This window comes from Pongo abelii, chromosome 19, assembly GCF_028885655.2.
Source record: "Pongo abelii isolate AG06213 chromosome 19, NHGRI_mPonAbe1-v2.0_pri, whole genome shotgun sequence".
NCBI classification, from domain to species: Eukaryota; Metazoa; Chordata; class Mammalia; order Primates; family Hominidae; genus Pongo; species Pongo abelii.
Genome location: NC_072004.2, coordinates 25,970,004 through 25,989,926, shown reverse-complemented (window position 1 = coordinate 25,989,926; position 19,923 = coordinate 25,970,004). Strand labels below are relative to the sequence as shown.

Sequence of the window (19,923 nt, the reverse complement as noted above, 5' to 3'; positions counted from 1 at the left end):
AGCTACACACCAGGACCAGGAGCAGGTGTCCAGGGACCTCAGGAGTCTGAACTCACATGCTCACTCCAGCCCCTCTCCAAGGATCCATGCCAGTCATGTCCCCTCTGGCACCCATTTCCCCTTCTGTAATTAGGAGTAGAACAGGGTGATAGCCAAGATTCCTCTCTGCCATGAAAAGAAAAGTTTACCTAAGCAATAAAAAGATAAAATAACATATATATACAAACAAAATATTAGGTAGCTATTGAAAAATTATGATCTTAAACTATTTCACATGTGAGAGTTCTTATAAAAGGCAAGACTAACAGATATACAGCGCTCTGTATTGTATGAAATAAACTTTGTGACAGACGGACATATGCGGTGTCCTCATCCATAGGAGAGAAAATGACACTGGAGAGACACATCACAACTCAGAAAGAAAGGAGGAGCCAGACAATAAAACTGGGAACACTGGTTACTCCATGAAAAACATCATCATAATAATAACAGAAATACCATGAATTTTAGACGCATCAATCATGGAACTGATTCGGAATTGGAAAAGCTGAAATGAATATTAGAATAAATATCAGAGAACATCTTTGTGACCTTGGAGAAGGGCAGGCATTCTAAAACAAGGAACAAGAGTATGAACTAAATGAAAAGATGAGTAGATGTGAACAAACCAAACATTACAACTTTTGTGTGACAAACAGGCCACAAACAAACTTAGACAAGCAACTGACTGGAATGTTTGCAATGCACAAAGTGGAAAGATAAGAAACTGACCTTTTCTGAGGACAAATGTCATCAGAAATTGGCAAAAGTTCTGCCTAATATCACAGATAAGATTTAGTATTCATAATATAGTGAAGTCTTAGAAATTTAAAAAAATGATTTTTAAATTTATTAATTTTCAAAATGTTATTTATTTATTTTTTTTCTTTTTAGAGATGAGGTCTCACTCTGTCACCCAGGCTGGAGTGCAGTGGCATGATCACAGCTCACTGCAGCCTCAAATTTCCAGGTGCAAGCAATCCTCCTGCCTCAGCCTCTAGAGTAGCTGGGACCACTGGCGCGTGCCACTGTGCAGGCCGATTTTTAAATTTTTTGTAGAAATGGGGTCTTGTTTTGATGCCTAGGCTGGTCTCGAACTCCCGGTTTCAATCGATTCTCCTGCCTCGGCGTCCCAAAATGCTGGGATTACAAGCATAAGCCACCTCACCACGCCCTAAAATAATCTAATTATTAAATAAGCAATGAGCAAAGGATTTGAAAGGCTGCTTTGCTAAGTAAACAGAAATGCTGCAGGCAGCTTTTCTGTATCTTTTTAGATGTTCAACCTCATGTAATCACCAGATGAATGAAAAACATAATAAAAAGGAGACATCACTTTTCATCCATCAACTTGCAAAACTGAAAAGCTGAAATATCTCAAGTGAGAGTCAATGACATTCCATGCAAGTAGGCGCCACCAAAAGCATTTTCCTGTAAGGAGCCTGTCCCTCCTCCAGCCCAGCTTACCCTCTGGCATCTGAGCTGGTGTGTGGCAGGCCCCTTCTCATGGCTTTGCCTGAACACTCAGCTCCACAGCTGACAGTCTGCAAACCACACATCAGTTCCCTTGTCAGACGAGGTTTCCAGACTCATGTTTAGGAATCCTGACTCCCGCTACAGCAGTTACAGCACAGAGCTGTCTGGCTTGCAAACGCCCAACATTTTTATATGTTGTCTTGGAACTGCTATTCTTCACATCTCCACGAGCCTTGGGAATCCAGGCCACTGTCTTACAGGGTTGTCAGAATCTTTTATACACTTGACACATATTGACCAAGTTATAAACAAGCCTGTGAGTCACCCTCTGCTTCTCCTAGCATCAATTGTCAAGTTTGCCAGCCTCTCTGTGTCCCAGTAACAGGCTCCACAAGGCAGGAGGGGAGTGACTGACCCACAGCGGGGGACCGCCAGACAAGGCAGTCACATTCACTGCTCGACCCCATGATCCCATTGTTGCCTTGTTAGTTTTAAATAACTACCATGTTCTCCTGGAGTCCTAATACTGCATCTGGCCCAAAGCAAAAAACACACACCTACCGACCTGCCCGTCTATCTCCAAACTTTTTTCTGTAATCACTTAGTGTATTGCTGACTCTGTCAGACTCAAAGACAGGACACAAAACTCTCATCTTTCTCTCCTAGCAGGTGCTTAATAATGTTGGGTTAACCGTGTGGAATAACCCATTACCAAATCTTTCTTACAAAACTCCCTTCATCCCATTTTCCCTCTGGTCTCCCTTCTCAGCTTTCTCCTTGCTTCTTTTCTCCTTTCTCAGCTTTCTCCTTGCTTCTTTTCTCCTTTCTCCTTGCTTCCTTTCTCAACTCTCACCTCCTTTAGGCCTTCCCTACAGCTGTCTCTCTTGTTGCAGCACTTCTTTATTCTGTGCCATCCTGTCTAATTCCATGATAGTCTCGCTGATTCCACTATTAGATCCCAGAAAACCATCTCTCAAATGGGGAGCATTTATGCGTGGCCTGACCCTGGATCCTCCCTGGATCTTCCTTCTTCCAGGGACCAAGTCCCACAAAACTTGTAACTTTTGGGGCCGAATCTACTCAACTCCAGAATGCCGAGACTCACCCATAACAGAGCCTTCCTCTGTCCTCTGTGAAATACAACCAGTTGGGGATATCAGTGGCAACTGGACCATGTTAGGCCACCCAAGGGAACTCAGTGACATGTAGTGAGAACGGATTGCCTCAGAGTCCTAACTGATGGTATGAGCACACCAGCAAGGTTTTGAGCAGTGTAAGAAAAACCACAACTGGACACTTAACCCCATTGCTCAATGTCATTTCTATCTTTTCTTTCCCTTACTTAAAGTTCCAAGAGTAGAGATAACAGGGCCCTTACATGTTAACATAACAGTTTTTAAAACATGAAATGTTTTCTTTCAACTTAACCACACATGAAATTTGCATGTAAATAGGAGGTTAAAATGTGAAAGTCAGGGACCTGAAAGTCCAAGGATGAGCCAGAAAAGGAATGGTAGAAATACTGGCCTGCATCACAGAATATGCCCCTAACCCTTCTCCATCTATCATCACCATCAGTATCATTATGATCAGCATCATCATCACAATCGTTACCATTGCCATTGTTACTATCACCATCAACTACACTACCACTATCACCATCACCAGTCACAGCACTATCATTACTGTCATCACCATCATCATCACCATCATTGTCACCATTCATCAACATCATCACCATCACCATCATCATGTCTACATAATCACTAGTGCCGCTGTCACCATCAACCACACCATCACCATCATCATCTCCATCAATTACACCATCACCACTCACCATCACCATCATGATCATCTTCACCATCACCATCTTCACCAACATCATACCATCATCATCACCATCCCCATCAACACCATCATCACTAATATACCATCATCATCAATTACGCCACCATCCACCATCACCATCATCGTTACCGTCATCACCATCAATTACAACATCATTATCGGCATACCATTGTCACCCTCATCACCATCACTAACAACATCATCATCATCATCGTCATTACTGACACCATTGAACACTTTCTGGAGCTCCTCAGTGTTTGTGTTTCATGTGTATTTACCCTGCTATTCCTCACAATGACTCTAAGCAGAAAGAGGCAGAGCAGGAATGCTGGCAGGCTGTCTCCACCATCCACCTCAGCTCCACCATGCTCTACTGCTTCCCCAGAAATAAGCCAAAGAAAGAACACCTCTACCAAAACGTCACATCACTGTGATGCATGATTACTTACATAATCTATGTAAAGGGAATACCTTGTTGTCTCCAGGTAGCATGTACACAAAGGGATCAAAATGCAAAAGTGTATGACATATGTGAATTATTACTAGAGAACACTATGAAATTGTCTATTTGTGGAGTGGTCTCTATATAGTCTATTAAGAAAGAGAAAATCCTAGAGATTAACTACTCTAATGTACAAATTGTAAAGATCACGGCACTGAGGAACAGAAATAGGGTGCAACTGTCCAGGGCCACAGCTTCCTGTGGAGCAGCCCATCCCTGACTCTGCCAGGCTCCCATCTACACTTGCAGTGACTGCCAGGACCCCATCTCAACTCAGTGAGCAGAGTCCTCACATCCTACCTCTGTCCCGTCTAAACTTGCAGTGACTGCCAGGACCCCATCTCAACTCAGTGAGCAGCATCTTCCCATCCTGCCTCCGCCTTATCTACACCTGCAGTGACTATCAGGACCCCATCTCAACTCAGTGAGCTGCAGCATCCCCACATCCTGCCTCTACCCCATCTACACCCACAGTGACTGTGCCCGGCTCCTGGCTCCAACTCAGTAAACAGCATCCCCTACCCTGCGAATGCCCCATCTACACATGCGGCAGCACCTAAGGAGATGGGCCAGGTCCATCCTCCTCCTACTACACTGACAAGAGCAATGGCTAAAATGATTTCCTGTGAAGATACACAAACACACACAAATAAAAATCTAGCTCATGTGGGTCAGGTGCAGTGGCTCACGGCTATAATCCCAGCACTTTAGGAGGCCGAGGTGGGTGGATCATCTGAGGTCAGGAGTTCAAGACCAGCCTGGCCAACATGGTGAGACCCCACCTCTACTAAAACTGCAAAAATTAGCCGGGTGTGGTGGTGGGCACCTGTAATCCCAGCTACTTGGGAAGCTGAGGCAGGAGAATCACTTGAACCTGGGAGGCGGAGGTTGCAGTGAGCCGAGACCACAGCATTGCACTCTAGCCTGGGCAACAAGAGCAAAACTCCATCTCAAAAACAAACAAACAAACAAAAATCTAGCTCATGTATTGTATCCCAGTTCAGCCTGGTGTACTTACACAGGCTCTTTTTCCTTCACAGTGTCATGGGGTGTGCCAATTCTATGGTCCTACTGGAGCCTGGCCAATGTTGACTGACGACAAGAATGTCCAACCTTGCAATAGAAACCCTGCTGTGCTGTTTTCCTGGATGGTCTCCACAAGCCCCGTTTCAAATCACACTCATCTTACCAGGGCTACCAGCCACAGCATCCTGCAGCCCCATGCTTGACAAAAGAAACCTAGAGGAAAGGTGTCATTACCAATCTTTACCCGCAAAAGCCACCCACAGGGCAAGCCTCAGATAAGTCTCATCGGGAAAGGGAAGGGGAAGAGCTCACCTGCAGGGATCTTCACCACCTCCAACAAACCAGATGTTTGTAAAGATGCAAAGTTAACCACAAGTTAATACTCACCAAACTAAATACTTCTGCCTTTTATTCCCTCATTAGTTCCACCGGTATTCATTAATACCCAGAGCGGAAACATTTTGTAACCCTATAAATATGTCCTGGAAACCTACAACAGGGCAGAAACTGATCTGGGCCTGGATACAATTGGGAACACAGAAAACATTCATGAATGTACACTGCAGTGCAAGAGGAAAGGAAAATCAACAGGAACCGTAGATTCAATCAGGATGACATGAGGTACAGGAAAGTAACTCCAGGAAGGTGCAGAGGGAGCCTAAAGGCAGAGGGAGGGTTCCACACTCATTTCTGTATCAGGGGTCAAGAAAAGTCTGAAGAGACAAGAAGAAAAATAGCAGCAAATGGGTGAGAAGGTGACAGGGAGCTGGGTCAAACAGCCTCAGGGAGGCCAGCACCCAAAAGGCACTATAAAATTAATTGTTGAGGGCATCAACCAATCAATAATCAATCAATCAAGAATCAGTCAACAATCAATAATCAATCAATCAAGAATCAGTCAACCAAGATAGTCACTCTCACAAACTCCAGTATTTGCACAGGCCTTTGTGGCAGGTCGACTGGGGTTGCGGAGACCCCAAGACTCTTGGCTGCACCCAGACTGCCTCCCACAGCACCATTTCCTCAGCCAGGTGCCTCCTAAAAGGGAAGTTAAACCCTCCAGACCATCCTCTGTTGAACATGAACTCAGGAATGGGGATAAGGCTCAAGATGCTCCCATTTGAGCCAGAGCAGCCGTCTCTGTGTGCCCGTGTGGCACAGGTAGGATTCGATGTCGCTGCATGGTCCCTCCGCTGATGTCAGAGGGCGGCCATCCCCATGCTCTTATCTATTTGCTGTTCTCACTCTCTTCACAGATCCTCACCTCCCCACGCCAGATCTGCCCAAGAACACTGAACCACACTTCAAGACAACAGCCCCTAAAAACTCTTGAAGTTTTCATCCCCAGATATTCAGTTTTACTCTTTCTCTCTCATTCTTTCCATGTAATGATTTTCTTTTCTCGAAAAATTATCGTTGGGGCCAGGCACAGCGGCCGACGCCTGAATTCCCAGCACTTTGGGAGGCGAAGTTGGCAGGCTTATTTGAGGTTGTGAGTTGGAAAACAGCCTGGGCAACAGTAAGACCCCCATCTCTACAAGAAAGAATATAAATAAGTAAGTAAGTAAGTAAATAAATAAATAAATAAATAAATCATTATCTCCCTCAAGGGATTCTTATCGTATGGGCATGATTCACGTGCTCAGATATGAATCTGATCCTCACACAACCCATTGATGAGTTTCAGTTATTGTCCTCATGTGGCAGACCAGGAAACTGAAGCACAGAGAGGCAGTGGAGCTGAGGTCTGAACTCACATCAGCCTGGCTCTGGAGATCACAGGTTTAACTTTTGAGCCTCTCAGAAATCAATCAAGGTGGACTTAATCTTCACAAATAGGACACTGAATCAGCTGCGGCACTGACTAATGTTGATGAGGCACTCAGGAGCTGACAGAGTCCTTTTACGTCCCTTGACTCACATGTTCCTCCGAACAGCCTGTGAGTAGGGCCAGCCAGGCCTTACTGCCCACTTCACAGTCCAGAGAATCAAGCCCAGAGTCAGTGAGACCCGCTGGGGCCCCACCTGCTGCTTCGTCTCGGGGTGCCAGCTCCCATCCCTAACATTACTTACATAATCTATGTATAGGACGTACCTTGTTGTCTCTTTACCTTGTTGTCAACCTGCCCCCCATTTAAGATATCCCCCCCAACACAAGGCACAGGTGCAAAGGAGAATGTCTCTGCATCTCCATCAGATATTCAAAGGGATCATAATATAGAATACTGCAAAATGAAAGGAAAGAGAGAAGATGGTACCAATCCCTCAAAAACATCTTAAGTCTAACTCAGGAAACCCTCTTAGTAATTGTCTACTTCAAATACACGTTTGGAAGGAAACAAGTCCCCCACCTCACTCTGTGTGTGAGCAGACCCCAGTGGTGGGGCCACTCATCACCATGTAAACCAAGAGCACCCTCCCAAGAACCCCAGTCCCCCACACACATGGGTGTGACTGTCCAGGACTTCTTTGTCCCTCACTAGCCCAGCAGCCTGGTGGCAGATGTCCACCTGTGTGTGGGTGGCCAGCACCTGACACGGTAGGCACCTCCTAGACCCATGCTAGCCACAGTGAGCTGGTTGGAGGGGCGAGGGTGATAGGGGAGCCTGCCTGTCCATGCTCACCCTAGGTTAGGGGCCATCTGGCTGACTCATGCAGAGGCCAGGCTTTGACCCCATCCTCTGGAAAAGAGCTCCTCACATTTCTTTTTTTTTTTTTTTTGAGACAGTGTCTCACTCTGTTGCCCAGGCTGGAGTGCAGTGGCGCAATCTCGGCTCACTGCAAGCTCTGCCTCCCGGGTTCATGCCATTCTCCTGCCTCAGCCTCCCGAGTAGCTGGGACTACAGGCGCCTGCCACCATGTCCGCTAATTTTTTGTATTTTTTTTTAGTAGAGATGGGGTTTCACCATGTTATCCAGGATGGTCTCGATCTCTCGACCTAGTGATCCGCCCACCTCAGCCTCCCAAAGTGCTGGGATTACAGGCGTGAGCCACCGCGCCCGGCCGCTCCTCACATTTCTAAACACTTCAGGCCTGCTAGTGTCCCAGGGTAGCCGATACCCACGTGCGCTCCGTGAAGCACAGCACTGCCTCTTCCCTGGCTTCGAGGATGTGGAATCAGAAGTTGCCACTTGGCCTTGTCCCCCTGCCACACCTAGGCAGACCTTGCACACCCAGAGAGCAGCATTATATCCATCTGAATAAACCGACAGAAAACAACCCCACAACTTAACATAAAATTCCAGTTACTGGAATCCAGTTACTGCAAAACAAATACTTGGATTTATGAGCTTGGCTACATTACTCAGTGAGTATTAAGAATCAAAATCCACCAGCACAATCAACTAACACATCCCAGACGTCCCTGGCATGCAGAAACCCCAAATCCTGACAACCCAGACCGTTGAGAAACATCTGGGAGGGGTCCAGGCCTTCTTCCCAGCCACAGAGTTAGAAAACAGGAAGGATTTCAGGCAAAATCCAAGAGTAAAGTCAGTGTGGAGGCGGCTGAGAAAGGCTTTGTATTGCAACAGAGGAGCAGAATTTAGAGGCAGGGAAGTGCTGCTTCCCATCGGATAACCACCACCGACCAGAAATTACTCAGATGAAATTTGACCTGGGGGCCTCCTTCCCCTTTGGGAGCTTCTGGAAGATTCTGTCGTGTTGCCACTTCTCTGGATGGGGCAAGTCTGATGGGACGGCTGAGCTCAGTTCCCCGGTGGGAGTCAACCCCACGGTGGGGCTGGGCTTGGCCTCAGGGTGGGAGTCTCACCACCTCCAATTGTTCTGGAAAGAACTTTGGAAATAACATCTGGAGCCATTTCACATGGATTTGCCAGACAAGAGCAGATCAATGAGCCAGGTGTTTATCTGCACAAATTCATCTGGATTGTCATGCAACTTACATTGTCTGTGCACCTACTGGGCTCTAGGCCCTTTGCTGAGACTCAGGATACCCAAGTAACAGCAGTGCATCACATCATAGTGGGAGCAGTCGGCCCAGGGGAGCAGATACATTCATAAACAAATGATCAGAATACAGCAGTTCCTCCATCGTCCTGACAATGCCCACACTCCCTGCCCACCCACCTCCCCAGAATTTCCTGTCCCTCCTCTGTGCTCCCAGGGCGGCTGCAAATACCTCTGATAAAGCACTCCTCACACGGGATCCTGTTCGTGCTCACTGCTCCAGCCCACTAGACTCCGAGCCCTTCGAAGCCTTGGTCACCGTGGGCATCGCAATGCACCAGACGCCGCACCTGCTCAGTAAAAGTGTGCTGGTGAGGGTTCACCCTGCAAGACAAGACAGCACTCCACTTTGGGACGGAGGTGTCTGCCCTGTGCACAGGCACCTGGTGAACAACACAGAGCCAGCCCTTCATGCCTCCTGGGCTCCAGCTGAGGGCAGAGAATCACTGCCCCAGTGAACATCCAGATGGCTGGCTAGTCACTGGCCATGGATAGTTCTGGAGGGAAAAGGGCAGATGCTAGGGGACACAGTGGCAGGGCAGGGAGGCACCTTCCTGAGGACCTGGTGCTGAGCTGAAACCTAAAGGATGAGGGTCAGCAGGCAGAGCAGCACAGTCCAGCAAAAGGTCAAAAATGAGCCCTGTGCAGCCGGCCTCTCAAAGCACCTGGGGGATTCAGGAGAGACCAAACAAGGCAGGCACAGCCTCAAAGGGCCACCATGAGGATGCAGGCACACGTTCTTCCCGCTGGATGGTTTACAGTTTCCCAGAGCCGTTCTCTGAGTACAAACAGGAGAGGAGCGGAGAGGCAAACAGGAGAGTGAATCTCAAGGGCATCCCAGCCTGGGCAGACAAAGGGCCAGATCCAGGGAAGCTGGGTTAGGAAGGAGGAATGGGAGGTCTGCAGGGTGATGGAGACCGGGGCCCAGCCTCCAGGAAGAAGGCCAGCAAGGGTGGAGCAGCAGGCAGGGCTGGGGGCCAGAGCCTGGCCGGGGCTCTCCCATTCAGTGGATCTGGGTCCCAGGTATCAGCAGGGATGGGATGCCTGCCCCCCAAAAGTGGGTACACCATATCCCCCTGCCTCCTCAGAGGCAAGCAGGATCATAGATTTATTGCTTGCGTTAAGTTAGAAAACTAAAGCCTCTGTGCAGCAGCAGCTTTTGCAGGCCAAGGGCTCTCAACGGGTGACATTCCCTGGTGTGTCTCCCTAAGGCATTTCAGATCTGCCCACCTCTAAGCCCCAAGCCTCTGCACTGGAAGGTAGTCCCATCCACACCCCCAGGCCAGCCTCATGGCCTCCACGTAACTTCCCATCCCCCAGTACTCCTGCTCTGATGATGGGGGCTTATCTCAGCCGCCTCAGCCTACACCATGACACCTCCTGTCCACAGGGCGCCTTGGCCTCAACAGACCATGGCACCTCAGGCTTGGGAGCACCCCTGTCACCTCAGGCTTGGGAGCATCCCCGAACACCTCCTGGTCTCTAGCACACACATTAACTTAACATAACTGAAAAAGCTAATGAAAACAATCATGCCTAAAAGACTTCTGAAACATGGAATCCTGTATGTTTTTTAAAAAGAGTTTCTAGGCCGGGCGCAGTGGCTCACGCCTGTAATCCCAGCACTTTGAGAGGCCGAAGTGGGTAGATCACAAGGTCAGGAGATTGAGACCACCCTGGCTAACACAGTGAAACCCCGTCTCTACTAAAAATACAAAAAAATTAGCCGGGTGTGGTGGCAGGAGCCTGTAGTCCCAGCTACTCGGGAGGCTGAGGCAGGAGAATGGCATGAACCCGGGAGGTGGAGCTTGCAGTGAGCTGAGATCCCACCACTGCACTCCAGCCTGGGTGACAGAGTGAGACTCCATCTCAAAAAAAAAAAAAAAAAAAAAAAAAAAAAGAGTTTCTATTGTTTATTAACATAATTCCTAGAGCTATGTGCACAAAAACATAATGTCTCCCCCAGTTTGGGCTATTTAAAAATTACCCTAAACTAGGTGGCTTATAAACAGTTGCTTATTTCTCACAGCTCTGGAGGCTGCAAGTCCAAGGTCAAGGCACCACAGATGCGGTGTCTGGGGAGGACCCACTTCCTGGTTCATAGATGGCGCCTCCTTACTGCATCCTCACCTAGCCAAAGGGGTGAGAGAGCTTTCTAGGGTCCCCTTCATAAGGGCCCTAATCCCACCCGTGAGGCTCCACTCTCAAAACGTAATCACCTCCCCAAGGCCCCACCTCATAATGCCACCATCCCATGGAGGGTTAGAATGTCAACATAGGAATTTTGGGGAGACACAAACGTTCTGACGGTAACACAGGGCACACGTGAGGCAGTTCCAAAAAACTATCCCACAGAAAGAAGACAGACACTTCTCTAACGGAAGTCCTCAAGATCTCAGTGCACACATGCCCAAGGGCACAACACTCACCACGTGCTTAAGTCAACAGCACCAGAAACCAGAGGTGGGCCCGTCCCTTGAGTCAGAATGCCTCTGCCTCCAACGGTGCCCATGGCTGCTCTTTCCTCCCAATGCCTCCACCAAGCGCCTTGAGTGGGGGTCCCTCCTCGGGGATGGAGCCTGCAAGTGCTCCCTGAAGGGCAGTGACCCTCCTTTCTCCAGAAGGCAAAGGTTTTCCTTCATCTGGGCCAGTTCCTGGTTCCTTCTCCTGATAATGGGCCTCCTGCCATGAACTCAACAGGACATGCAGCTTCCTGAGCCTACCACATCCTCAGCTTCTGCCAGTTCTCTCTGCAAAAAGCAGCTGTGTGCTTGCCATCACCCACCACAAAGAAAGGACCCAGGGACCATGGGGACAGACCCTACTGAAGCCCACCAGCCCAGAGGGCTCAAGGCAGAAGAGCTTCACCATATGGGACCGCTAAGAGGAGAGCAAGGAGTGAGGGAGGAATTCAGACACACACACACACACACAAGAACACACATGCATGCACTGCAGGCAGCCAGGCTGGAAAGGTGTGCACAACTCAACACACCATCCCCAGGATTCACAGCCACCAAGCTCATGGCAACTCTTTGGGGAGAGGCTGAACCAGCGCCCTCTGAAAGGCAGCACATCCAGGATGCAGTGCAGCACTGCCTGCCAGCACGAAGCAGCCGTCCCCTGGGAAGGCGGTGGTCCTGCCCTGCACCTCACTGGCCTGGCAGACCAGGCCCTTTCACGTACACCCCTCCCTGAGTCCCAGCTCTGCACCACTGGATCTGCATTTTCATGCCCATTTTAGGGTTGAGAAAATGGGCTTCATAAAAGCCTACTGTCTAAAACTGCCCAGAGTGAGAGTGGCACAGCCAGAACTTGACCCCACATCCTGATCTCTTTCTACTGCCTCTAGACAAGATATCCTATCCTAGCTGAGGGGCCCAGAGCCACAGACAGGGACACAGCGGGAGCAGGTGCCTGTGTGCCCATAATACCTGCATCCTGGCTGTCCCTGGAAAGGAACCAGCCTAAAAAGGCAATGGGAGCAGCAATGTGTCTCTGCGGTGGAAAGTAAGCTGTGGGGGAGGAGGAGGTAAAGAAGAAAGGGATAAACCAGGCATGAGAAGAGGGGTGAAGTCACCTAACAGCATACCTGTCCATGAGTGATTTTCTTCAAGGGATAAAAAAATGTATATGGCTTTTTTTCCCCTTGTTACCTCCACTGACCAAGAATCTATTTCACCAGTGAGAAAAACCAGTGCTATACTGGGTTCCCTGGAGTAGAGGAGCATTAGCCAAACAGGACAGAAGATAATGCTGCACTAGGACAGAGCTGGCAGCCCCATTGCTTGTCCATGTTGGGTACGTGTGGGGTCCTCCAGGCCAAAGTGGGCCTTGAATCCTCAGAGGTGATGCTCTAGGTGTCTCGCTGCCTCACACTGAAGCAGAACTCCAGAGAGTTCCAAGAGGAGGTGGGAAAGCATCAATACCAACAGAAACCAGTAGACGGGCTGTGGGGCCACCACACTGGGCCTTGTTCTCATGAGTGCCTGGATGTTGCCAGAAGCATGTGAAATTTAAACCATTATCTGGAGATAGCATGCCTTACTTCATCTTCCTTAACAACCAGATGACACACAGCAAGATAAGCCTGTTGAACATCTTGTCCAGATAGGGCACTATTTATTCCCTCTCTTCTCTTTCAAGAACAAAAGCTGCTCCTGTGCGCATGCACATTTTCTGTTTCTATCTCCCTCAAGATAAGATAATGGACGTCGTAGAGCAGCTGAACTCTACAAAGTGGTCTGAACAGAAGGGATGCTCTCACATGTTCCCTCACAATGTGGAATATCTGTGTGCTCAAGCAAATGCATTCACTCAGACGCATGCACGCATGCACACACATGCAATCACAGGTGTGTGCACTGCTTGTCCTCATATGCATGAACTCAATCATGCATGCATGCACCGCACACATAGCCATGCATATGTGCACCCACACACTCAGGCACATACACACCACTCTGGCAGGCCTCCTCACCCCTCCCTAATATTTCACACACCACATATTTAAAATGCCACAAAACAGAGTTCATTTGGAACCAGATGATCAATCTGGGGTCCTTCCCTGGCCCTTTTGAGTGTGTGCAACTGCAGGACAGAGGAAGAGACACAAGTCCCAACCCAGGGAAGGCACTAAGACGATGATCCTCCAGATAAAGAAAGAAGACAGCTCCCCACCGTCCAAGACGCGCTTGCGTGTTTCACAGCTGGAGGCCGTGCTTTCTTCAAGCTCTTCTCTTTCATTGGTTACATTTACTTTGAAAATAGTCAATGCTACTTGAATGGCAGGAACAGAATACTGAAGTACTAAAAAGGATGTCTGAGATAACTCTTCAGTAAACTCAGTTTTCATTTATACAAAGAAGGAAAAATTACTCCTCAAGCAGTATAACCAACCTAGTGCAGCCCAAGCCACTGTGGTAAGTTGTGCAAAAGGCCTCTGTGTCTAAGCAGCTCCCCCACTGGATTACAGCTCAAGGATGTGTGGTGCAGAGGCTAACCAAACACACATGCGGCATCAGCCATATGGAGCTACCCACAGTGGGTTCCCTTCAGAGCAATCCTAACACCAATAACAAAACTAAGTGCCACAACGCTGGCTGTGCACTTTAAGCCTGACTTCTGCCCTTGGAACAGCCCTAAGTCCTAGACCCAGAGTGAGGAGACTTTGCCCATGTCAGGGGCAGGGCCAGGACCCAGCTCTGTCTGACCTCCGCCTTTGCTCCCAAATCAGACCTGTCCCCACATAGCACCTGACAGGCAGAAGTCAGTTCATGGGGAACCTTTGGTTTGCAGCTTTGCCTGAGATGTCATCACAGGATGAGGAAGCCGAGAACAAGCCCAGGGTGTCCCTGCTGGTGCCATGCTGCTCATGACAGCTCTCCCAGTATCGCCCCGTGGCTCCGCTGGCACAGGACCAGGGCTCTAGGATCAACACCAGGCCCTTATAGCTCTGATTCCCAGGCTCTCTGGGCTGCTGGTTTCATGGTTCCAATTCAACCACGACTTTCCTTTTCCTTCTTTTCACACTTGAGAGTCAAAGTTAGAGACCAAAATTTTAAAATATGAGCATTTCTGGCCGGGCGCCGTGGCTCACGCCTGTAATCCCAGCACTTTGGGAAGCCGAGGCGGGCGGATCACAAGTTCAGGAGATGGAGACCATCCTGGTTAACATGGTGAAACCCCATCTCTACTAAAAATACAAAAAAAAAAAAAAAAAATTAGCCTGGCATGGTGGCAGGCACCTGTAGTCCCAGCTGCTGGGGAGGCTGAGGCAGGAGAATGGCGTGAACCTGGGAGGCAGAGCTTGCAGTGAGCCGAGATCGTGCCACTGCACTGCAGCCTGGGTGACAGAGCAAGATTCCATCTCAAAAATAAATAAATAAATAAATAAATAAATAAATAAAATATGAGCATTTCTATGAGAATGACATTCAAAGATGGGGAGACTCCTTGGGCTTCTATTTTTGCCATGTTCCTGGAAAGGCACAAAGCCCCTACTGGACCCTGTAGGGTATGTGGGACACAGAGGGGCTGCTATGTTTGCCCACAGACATTTTAGAGCAAGCTTGATGGAGGACGCCTGTCCAAGAGCATCAGTGCAATTTCTCATCACTTTACACTTGCAGGCCCCAAACACAAAGGGCCACCACATTTGGCTGACATGGCCCTCCTGAACTGGACAAGCTATGCAGGGGAATGGCCAGTGACAGGCCACAGCATTCACAGATGACCAAGACATCACCCAGTGCAGTGCCATTTGCAAATATGGGCTTATAACAATGGCTCACACCTGTAATCCCAGCACTTTGGGAGGCTAAGGCAGGAAAATCACTTGGGGCCAAGAGTTCCAGACCAGCCTGGACAACAGAATGAGACTTTGTCTCCAAAAAAGTAAGAAAATTAGCTGGGCCTGTGGCCCATGCCTATAGTCCAGCTACTGGAGAGGCTGAGGTGGGAGGATGGCTTGGGCCCAGGAGGTCAAGGCTGCAGTGAGCCCTGATCATCCCACCGCACTCCTACCTGGATGACAGGGCGACATCCTGTCTCAAAAAAAAAAAAAAGTTTTGAATCACAGGATGTCCTATCAGTTGGCTCAGAGTACACTATAGCCCATGTTCTCTGCCTTGGATGCAGATCTAGATGAATTACACAAATGGCTCCCTGGTCTCTGGCTTCTACTTAGCGACCAGGGTGGCCGGTACCCACCACTCATCCAACACATTCTTTAGCACTGACTTCTCCAAGGGGCCGAATCAGCGGAGGGGCACCCCAGTCTTCTCACCCACACTCAGGCCTTTGAACTGTAAAAGAATCCCAAGAGCCCCTTAGAGGCCCCTGGTCACATCCTCAACCCATTAAGGTTTGACTGCATGCATCTTTCCATCATAGGCACCCTAGTCTAAAGTGGCTATCAGGGACCACCTGCTGGGGGTCTGCAGGGAAGGAGGCACTGAGGGGGAGGTCCTAACACCACAGAAGCCCACAGGCTGAGACTCTGCACATTTTCTAGAGGAAATCCCCAACCCCGCAGATGAAATGATGCCAAAGAGCAGCCCCCGCACTCTCCAAGGGCCTGGTCCTCCTAGTGACTCCCTCTGTGTGGTTACCCCACTGGTCCGCCCAGCAGTCCCTGCCCCCCGACCATTCCCACATTCATTACAGTCACACATCTCTTACTAGATTTATTAATGTGCAGTCACAAAAGAATTGGCAAGTTCCATTCATTACTTGACGTCTAAATATCTAGTACCCAAGCTGGTGGCTTAGTTTAGTGACAGGATCTGAAAGGGGCCATACCAAAATGAACCTGAATTCTAAAGATAGAAACATTTCATTCGCAAACTTGAGTAAGAGATCTGAAAGTCAAACTAAATTACCTGAGTTACTGACACTTCAGAGCAGACCCGAGAATAAATGATTAATTTACAAATTGCTGCCTCCTCTCCCATCGGGGAACTCTGCTCTTTCTGTAAAAATGTCCTCAAGAGCACTTATCTGTGTAAATACGGTTGGCCCCTGCTAAGTAAGGGGGTGGGGGGTTGGGGGACATATAAACTAAGAAGGGGAATTCCATGATTTAACTTTCGGAAACTCCCGAAAAAAAGTTTTCGTTTTGTTTTTTGTTTGTTTTGCCTTGGATTAATCGGCGAAGAGAATCATAAACACAGAATTACCTTGGCATAAAATACCTTGACCGTCAATAATTTGTTTGCAAACTCCACACACTTTGGATTTTTTAAAGGCCTTGTTCTTAAAAGTGTGCAGACTCGAGGTTAATTCTTCTGGCTGAAAAAGTAAAGGAAGAAATTGTCAACGTTTCATCTCATAGTTTGTTTCTTTTTCCTTTTCGGGAGATAATAAATCTAGTGGAATTTGTAAAGAGCAAAAACAGGAATATTACCAAGCAAACACAGAACAAGAAACCATCTTGGTGATGCTAAAATTCCCAAGACGACCCACGGATACCCTGTTAGCATTCCCAATTCCAGAGTCCTAGACGGACGTTCACTTTCACCCAACTCATCAATCACCACATGGGGTGCCTAGAAACATTACATCAACCAACATCATTATGTGAAAATGCACTCCCTTCCAGACTTGAGCCGTAGAGCCACCTACTTCTGTGACAAAGTAATCCACATACACTTCTAGACTCTCAACCCTTTTTCTTCTGGAAAAAGTAATTAGCTAAACAGCACAATTATGTTATGAGGAAGTCAACTGGCTTTCCTGGTTCAAAGGTGTTCCAGAATCACCACTAAGCTCTTGAGCCTCTCTGAGCTCTCCTGCAGAAGAAGAGACAGTCCAGCCTGTGACACACATGTGGTTCTTCTTCAAACACAATTACAAGCATTAGCACTTGGAAAAACTAACCACTCGGCTACCTATTCATGTTTGTAGAGCCAAGGCTCCCAGCTATATGATAACCTTGTAAGAATTCAATTTGCTTTTAGAGTCAAGCACTAATCATATCTATTTGCTGATATGTGACCGTGTATGGATTCATTGAGGCCATTACTCACCCACTGGAATAATTAAATTTATTTGAAAAGATGAAATGGTATTTAGAATGTGGAATAAATGGTACAACTTCTTTAGAAAATGGTTTGACAATTTCTTATAAACTTAAACACACCTGTCCTATGACTCAGCAATTCCATTCTTATTTACACTAAAGAGAAATAAAAACCTATGTCCACAAGAGAAAGAATGGTCATAACAACTTTATATAACCCAAATGTCCATCATAATAACTATTCTATATGCTGGAAGGTTAAGTAGAGACCTGAAAAACATAAAAAGATCCAAATCAAACATTCATTGAGGAAAATGTAAGAATATGAGATGCAAGATACACTGGATGAGATTACGGGCAGGTTAGAGCCTGCCAGAAGCACAGGTGAATGAACTTGAAGACATCACAGTACAAACCTCCCAACACAAAGCACACAGAGATGAGACAACCTAAATAAATAAATAAACAAGCATCAGTAAGCTGCGGGAGAACTTTAAACAACATAACATATGTGTAATGGAGACTGACGGAGAAGGGCAGGGAAGGGGGGATATTTGAAAAAATAATGGCTGAAACTTTTTCAAACCAGGAGGAAAACTATAAACCCACAGATCCAAGAAACTCAAGAAATTTCTTGGCCAGGCACGGTGGCTCAAACCTGTAATCCGAGCACTTTGGGAGGCAGAGGCGGGTGGATCACCTGAGGTCAGGAGTTCCAGACCAGCCTGGACAACACGGTGAAACCCCGTGTCAACTAAAAATACAAAAAATTAGCTGGGCATGGCGGTGGTGCCTGTAATCCCAGCTACTTGGGAGGCTAAGGCAGGAAATCGCTTGAACCCAGGAGGTGGAGGTTGCAGTGAGCCGAGATCGTGCCATTGCACTCCAGCCTGGGCAACAAGAGTGAAACTCCATCTATATATATATATATATATATATATATATATATATATATGTGTGTGTATTTCTAGCACAAGAAATGTGACAGGAACTACCCCCCAAGGCATACAATAATCAAATTGCTTAAACCCAGTAACAAAGAGAAAGACCTTAAAAACAACCACAGGGCCAAAAGACACATTACATGCAGGGAACCAACCATTAGGATAACAGGTTTCTCATTGTTTTAAAAAATATAAGTGAGAAGACAGCAGTATAATAGAAAATACTGAAAGATGGACACAAAGAAGGGAACAGACACCAGGGCCTACTTGAGGGTGGAGGGTGGAAGGAGGGTGAAAATTGAAAAACTACCTATCGAGTACTATGCTTATTACCTGGGGGAGGAAATAATCTGTACACCAAACCCCCATGACACAAAATTTACCTATATAATAAACCCGCACATGTACCCTGAACCTAAAAGTTAAAAAAATAAACAAAATAAAATAAAACAAAAAACTGAAAGAAAATGTGTCAATCTAGAATCCTGTACCCAATAAAAATAGCTCTTAAAAATAAAAGTGAACCAAAAACTTCTTAAAATATGTAAAAAAAGATATACAATTAAAGCCCAAAAAAAATCATCACCAGCTGACACATATGACATATTAAAGACAGTGCTTGGGCAAAAAGGACATGGCAGATGGAATTACGGCTTTACACCAACAAATGAAGAGCACCAGAAATGCTAATTACACAGGTAAATTTACGAGTTTTTCTTATTATTTAAAGCTCACCAAAAGATAATTAACTGTTTAAACAATAGTGTAATGTGACATATGACATATCTAAAAGTAAATTTTCTGATAAAATAGCACAAAGTTCAGGAAAGAAGAAAAGGAAATATACTATTGATGACAGTGGTTGCTACATCACACTGGCTGCAGCAGGGAGGTGCGGCTGGGGCTGCACTCTCCATGGAGCCGGTGGGAGCTCCGCCTCTTCTGAGTTGGGGTGGGAACTCCCTGGGTGCCACTGCAGCTGCCCAAACTGCAGCTGTAGATCCAATCCTCCCTGTGTTCTTGAGTGGGGCCAGGAGCAGGCAGGATCTGTCCCCCGGGGTGCAGCTGCAGCCACCATCCACGGCTGCAGACCTGGGCCTCCTACTCCAAGCAGGCGGGAGCTGGGGAAAAGCAGGAGCTCCCTGAGTGCAGGCAGCTGCAGCCACCCTCCCAGGCACAGGACCCAGGCATCTCTGCGGCCTGCACCCTCGGGGGCATGGAAGCCCCCCCCACCCCACCATCCCTGCTGGCTCAGGAGTGTCTGTTCTGGCTGCCTGGCCTGTCTCCTCTCCCGGCCCCCCACCTCTGATCTCAGAGCGGGATTGGGGACAAGTTCCAGGGCCTTGAATGGCAGCAGTAGGCAAAGTCCTGGACAGAACGGGGTGGGTCCTCAGTAAGGCCCCACCTTCAGGCAAGGGAGGGCCTGTAGGCTGGGGACGGGCTGCCAGTCCCACAGACTGGAGTGGGGACTCATGGTGCCTCTTCCAGCCCACCCATGGCCGCCCATGGACCAATCAGCAGGCACTTCCTCCCCTCCAAGGGCTTTTCCATGTTCAGCCAGAGCAAGAGAGAGGACAGAGAGAATGGAGAGCCCACAA

The 19,923-nt window shown here is 47.8% G+C and overlaps 1 protein-coding gene across 9 annotated transcripts in view; it reads right to left on the bottom strand.

Annotated features, from left to right (window-relative positions):
* LOC129051277 (tensin-3-like) overlaps positions 1-19,923 on the bottom strand; it is a 159,434-nt gene that overhangs the window by 111,632 nt on the left and 27,879 nt on the right. For all 9 annotated transcript variants that reach the window (XR_010138124.1, XR_010138123.1, XM_063718474.1 and 6 more), the window contains exon 2: positions 16,540-16,651. Coding sequence is in view for 7 of the 9 variants with exons in the window: in XM_063718474.1 (XP_063574544.1) it covers positions 16,540-16,651 (112 nt within the window). In the remaining 2 variants the exon portion in view is untranslated. The remainder of the gene's footprint in view (positions 1-16,539; positions 16,652-19,923) is intronic.